General features: G+C 41.6%; 1 protein-coding gene across 3 annotated transcripts in view; it reads left to right on the top strand.

Annotated features, from left to right (window-relative positions):
• Window positions 1–81: 81 nt before the first annotated feature.
• Window positions 82–6,013, top strand: part of qki2 (QKI, KH domain containing, RNA binding 2) — a 63,225-nt gene continuing 57,293 nt past the window's right edge. For all 3 annotated transcript variants that reach the window (XM_061931612.2, XM_061931611.1, XM_061931610.1), the window contains exon 1: window positions 82–577. In XM_061931612.2, the coding sequence (XP_061787596.1) occupies window positions 436–577 (142 nt within the window). In that variant the 5' untranslated portion in view covers window positions 82–435. The remainder of the gene's footprint in view (window positions 578–6,013) is intronic.

Genomic DNA, 6,013 nt, shown 5'->3' with positions numbered 1-6,013 from the left:
GCGGCGGGGACGAGCCTCCGGGCGTTGGCGGTGACGCGCAGCGCGCTCCCTCCCCAGAGCCCCACTCGTGCTCCGCGGCACTACTGTAATCATATGATAGCCGCCCGTCCACCGACTAACTTCTTCCCGCTCCACTTTTTTATTTTATTAGTAACGAACAACGATAAAGGAACTTTTTTTTTCTTTTTTTTTTAATTTTAAAAAGAAAAAGTCTTAAAGAGAACCGGGATCGGGGATCGCATCATCTGAGATTTCAAGCCCGCTTGAGAGACGCGCTCGGCGGACGACTGCGCTGTCCTCGCACCGGGCGGAGGAGGGGGCGGAGAAAAGTTCGGTTGTTGTTTTTCTGTCTAGTTTTAAGTTTGTTTTTTCCCCCCACCCCGGTCGCTTAGTGTGTGCGTGCGCACGTGCGCGTGTGTGGAGACTTCCACAGCCATGGTCGGGGAGACAGAGGTGAAGGAGAGACCCAAGTCCAACCCGGACTACTTAATGCAGCTGATGAACGACCGCAAGGTGATGAGTTCACTGCCCAACTTCAGCGGCATCTTCACGCATCTGGAGCGGCTGCTGGACGAAGGTATGCCGGGCAAAATGTCACTTTTGTTGTTTAAGTTAACAAAATGTGCGATTACATGGAGTACATATATGTTTTTTTTCTCCCAAAATAGAAAAGAAAGAATACATTTTGTAAGAAAAGTTACTTTATTGATACTTATTATTTCCAGGCTTTCGAAGGCCAAATAAAATGAAGTGGCGGGCCACATCGGGGCCCCGGGCCACTTATGTTTTCTTTTTGGGTTAAAAAAATTTGGGGGCAGTTGTCAAACTCAAGGTCCCGGGGGCCAGATGTGGCCCGCCGCGTAAATTTACCTGGCCCGCGAAAGCCTGGAGTACTTTATTTTTCTCCACTTTGGCAGGAAAAAGATAAATAAAAATTTCACTTTGATATTATCTAATAATGCAACCAGGCCCGGCCCTAACCAATCTGGCGCCCTAGGCAAGATTTTAGATGGCGCCCCCCCACATCGGCAGTGAACTGTATATACTCACAAGAAACCAAATAGCTTTGTCTTTGACCTTTTTTTTTTACTTAAAGAAAGCAAATTAACAATCAGAATAGTTAACAAGATAAAAAAAAATATGAATAAATAAATGAATGTAAAAAATAAAAAATGAATATATGAAATACAATATTTTTTACATACATATTGCTTAATTAACATTAATGATGTGCACTTTAACAACTAGGCTTACAACTATACCTAATGGGTGGAAAAGTGACTATTACCTGCAGGGCAAACATTAGCTAACCAGAAGGCAATAACAATGTAAACAAAAAATACCTGCTTAAAAGATCTAGTACAAATGTCCCTGAGGAATGTAAGGTGGGAGTACTGTAATTACCTAACGTTACATTATTATTTTCCATAACAATTTAGCCCCCTCCACAATATTAACCCGACGTTAAAACAGAACTAGCTATTTATTGATTAGCAATTGCCGAATCATGTAACATTAGCTTAATGCTAAAAAGCCAGGTTACTATCACATTCTGTAACAGACAAATAATTTCATGTAGGCTAACGTTACCTACCTGCTACCTCTGTATTTTCTCGTTTCTCCTCCTCTTCTTTTCTCTTTTTTCTTCCCTGGGCACCTGACAGTTTTGGCTGTTTTGACATCTTGTGTTGATTTTTTGATGTGGTGACGTCCAAAAAGAGTCATGATACGGGAAGGGAGGGGGCGCACCGTGCGGGGCGGGGGGGGGGGGGGGGTAATGTTGTAACAAATAATATTTCTATTAAATAGGCTTTACTTTGCATTTTAATTAACGTGGGATTATTTTTTGTATTTAGAAATAATAGTACCAACTTTTTTTTTCTTTTTTCTCCTACATTTGTGGCACTGGCGTGGCCTGATGGACGGCGCCCTTAGCATTTGCCTATACGGCCTATGCCACGGGCCGGCCCTGCCGGGACATATGGTACAATACAATCGGCAAGATAGGCTGGAGCTAGACCGTGTAGTATTTTATACGTAAGTAGTAAAACCTTAAAGTCGCATCTTAAGTGCACAGGAAGCCAGTGCAGGTGAGCCAGTATAGGCGTAATATGATCAAACTTTCTTGTTCTTGTCAAAAGTCTAGCAGCCGCATTTTGTACCAACTGTAATCTTTTAATGCTAGACATAGGGAGACCCGAAAATAATACGTTACAGTAATCGAGACGAGACGTAACGAACGCATGAATAATGATCTCAGCGTCGCTAGTGGACAAAATGGAACGAATTTTAGCGATATTACGGAGATGAAAGAAGGCCGTTTTAGTAACACTCTTAATGTGTGACTCAAAGGAGAGAGTTGGGTCGAAGATAATACCCAGATTCTTTACTGAGTCGCTTTGTGTAATTGTTTGGTTGTCAAATGTTAAGGTGGTATTATTAAATAAATGTCGGTGTTTAGCAGGACCGATAATCAGCATTTCCGTTTTCTTAGTGTTGAGTTGCAAGAAGTTAGCGGACATCCATTGTTTAATTTCATTAAGACACGCCTCCAGCTGACTACAATCCGGCGTGTTGGTCAGCTTTAGGGGCATGTAGAGTTGGGTGTCATCAGCATAACAATGAAAGCTAACACCGTATTTGCGTATGATGTCGCCTAGCGGCAACATGTAAATACTAAAGAGTGCAGGGCCAAGAACCGAACCTTGGGGGACTCCGCACGTTACCTTAACATAGTCCGAGGTCACATTGTTATGGGAGACGCACTGCATCCTGTCAGTAAGATAAGAGTTAAACCACGACAAGGCTAAGTCTGACATACCAATACGTGTTTTGATACGCTCTAATAAAATGTTATGATCGACGGTATCGAAAGCAGCGCTAAGATCAAGAAGCAGCAACATAGATGACGCATCAGAATCCATCGTTAGCAGTAGATCATTAGTCATTTTTGCGAGGGCTATCTCCGTAGAGTGATTTGCCCTGAAACCGGATTGAAAATACATACCTGCCAACTACTCCGGTTTTCCCGTAATTAGTACGGTTTTCATCAACCTATTCCGGGTTACGGTTGCAGTGATAAAAAATACGGTTTTTCATTAATTAAATTTTTTTTTTTTTTTTTAAAGTTTTATTCACGAAATCGCGTAACAACAATGACAATCGACACTGCTTCCCGTAACTTCCTATCGAGCCATTCCGAATGCCATGCGCGAGGCTATTTATAGCACCGCTGCCAAGCACGAGGCACCAGTTGCCATTGTTTCCAAACGAGCGAACGATCATGGAATCAGCCGGAGAAAAATCGCAAACGAGTCTTGAACGGAAAAGAAAACTGCAGTCATTCCGTGAAGAATATTCAAAAGCCTATCCGGGAATAATTATCCGTTCCAAAAAGGGTGAAAACTACGCGAATTGCACCTTGTGCAGACAAGATTTTTCGATCGGACACGGAGGAATTAGCGATGTAAAAGACCACGTTGAGACAAAAAGACACAAGTCTAATGCCGTTGCTAGCGATACAAGTGGAAAACTTTCAACGTTTTTCGTCGCCCAAACAGATTCTTTGGATGTGATAAATGCCGAAGTTTTATTTACGGAGGCAATAATTGAGCATGGACTTCCAATCGCACTGGCTGATCACATGGGACAGTTATTTCGGAAAATGTTTCCCGACTCGAAAATCGCCCAAAAATATGGATGTGGTCGAACCAAAACATCAAACATTATTCAGTGTCTTGGAACAGAATCCTCAAAAAGTATCGCCGATGTCATGAAGACGGAACCATTTAGCATGTCGACTGACGGCAGCACCGATTATGACGATGTAAAACTGTACCCCATTTGTGTTCCATATTTCGATGACGACATTGGAAAAGTATTGTCAGTACTTCTGTCTTTGAGGGAATGCAATACGGCTTCCACAGGCGAAAACATTTACAAAATACTCACGGAAGAAATAGACTCAAACGAAATTCCTTGGCAGAATTTGGTTTGCTTTGCTGCCGATAATGCTGCAGTATTTTGCTGTAATATTTTTGTTTTGAAAAGTCACTGTGACTGATAGAAAAGTGATGGTTTTAGCAACATTTTAACCTGTCTGAATGCTAATAATTATTTTGCGTCGGGGGCGAACCTGAACCCCCCACCAGGACTTTGTCCTGGACCTACCGGGGCCTGCGGCCCCTGGACCCTGGCTACTAGGTTTTTCTGATTTCAAAAGTTGGCAGGTATGCAAATACTATGTTTTTTTGTCAAAGTAAGTTTTGTTTGGCCCCAGAGGACCGCTTCTAACAGTGAATACTATTATTACACCATTTTTTAATACATTTTATTAGTAGATTTAAAAAAAATAATAAATATGGTAAGTTGCTAAAATTTTACCTCAAAATTTAGTGTATTTTACTGTAAATGGAAAAACAGTACTGCTGTTTTTATGGTAAAAAACAAACAAAAACAAAAGGCAGCTCAGTTGCCATAATTTTACTGTAAAATGTACATTTGTTTTTTTTGTTTTTTAAAACTGCAATTTTACAGTCAAATTTTGGCATCTGAGCTGCCAGTTTTTTTGTTGTTTTTTTTTTTTACCGCAAATCAACAACTGTAGATTTTTCGGTGTATTATTGTAAATGCCAAAACGACACCACAGTTTATTACAGTACAAACCCCGTTTCCATATGAGTTGGGAAATTGTGTTAGATGTAAATATAAACGGAATACAATGATTTGCAAATCATTTTCAACCCATATTCAGTTGAATATGCTACAAAGACAACATATTTGATGTTCAAACTGATAAACATTTTTTTTTGTGCAAATAATCATTAACTTTAGAATTTGATGCCAGCAACACGTGACAAAGAAGTTGGGAAAGGTGGCAATAAATACTGATAAAGTTGAGGAATGCTCATCAAACACTTATTTGGAACATCCCACAGGTGTGCAGGCTAATTGGGAACAGGTGGGTGCCATGATTGGGTATAAAAACAGCTTCCCAAAAATGCTCAGTCTTTCACAAGAAAGGATGGGGCGAGGTACACTCCTTTGTCCACAATTCCGTGAGCAAATAGTCAGTTTAAGAACAACGTTTCTCAAAGTGCAATTGCAAGAAATTTAGGGATTTCAACATCTACGGTCCATAATATCATCAAAAGGTTCAGAGAATCTGGACAAATCACCCCACGTAAGCGGCATGGCCGGAAACCAACATTGAATGACCGTGACCTTCGATCCCTCAGACGGCACTGTATCAAAAACCGACATCAATCTCTAAAGGATATCACCACATGGGCTCAGGAACACTTCAGAAAACCACTGTCACTAAATACAGTTGGTCGCTACATCTGTAAGTGCAAGTTAAAGCTCTACTATGCAAAGCGAAAGCCATTCATCAACAACATCCAGAAACGCCGCCGGCTTCTCTGGGCCCGAGATCATCTAAGATGGACTCATGCAAAGTGGAAAAGTGTTCTGTGGTCTGACGAGTCCACATTTCAAATTGTTTTTGGAAATATTCGACATCGTGTCATCCGGACCAAAGGGGAAGCGAACCATCCAGACTGTTATCGGCGCAAAGTTGAAAAGCCAGCATGTGTGATGGTATGGGGGTGCATTAGTGCCCAAGGCATGGGTAACTTACACATCTGTGAAGGCACCATTAATGCTGAAAGGTACATACAGGTTTTGGAGCAACATATGTTGCCATCTAAGCGCCGTCTTTTTCATGGACGCCCCTGCTTATTTCAGCAAGACAATGCCAAGCCACATTCAGCACGTGTTACAACAGTGTGGCTTCGTAAAAAAAAGAGTGCGGGTACTTTCCTGGCCCGCCTGCAGTCCAGACCTGTCTCCCATCGAAAATGTGTGGCGCATTATGAAGCGTAAAATACGACAGCGGAGACCCCGGACTGTTGAACGACTGAAGCTCTACATAAAACAAGAATGGGAAAGAATTCCACTTTCAAAGCTTCAACAATTAGTTTCCTCAGTTCCCAATCGTTTATTGAGTGTTGTT

The sequence above is a fragment of the Nerophis lumbriciformis genome, linkage group LG39 (assembly GCF_033978685.3).
Source record: "Nerophis lumbriciformis linkage group LG39, RoL_Nlum_v2.1, whole genome shotgun sequence".
NCBI classification, from domain to species: Eukaryota; Metazoa; Chordata; class Actinopteri; order Syngnathiformes; family Syngnathidae; genus Nerophis; species Nerophis lumbriciformis.
The sequence above is the reverse complement of the archived record's forward strand: the minus strand, read 5'-3'. Positions and strand labels throughout refer to the sequence as shown.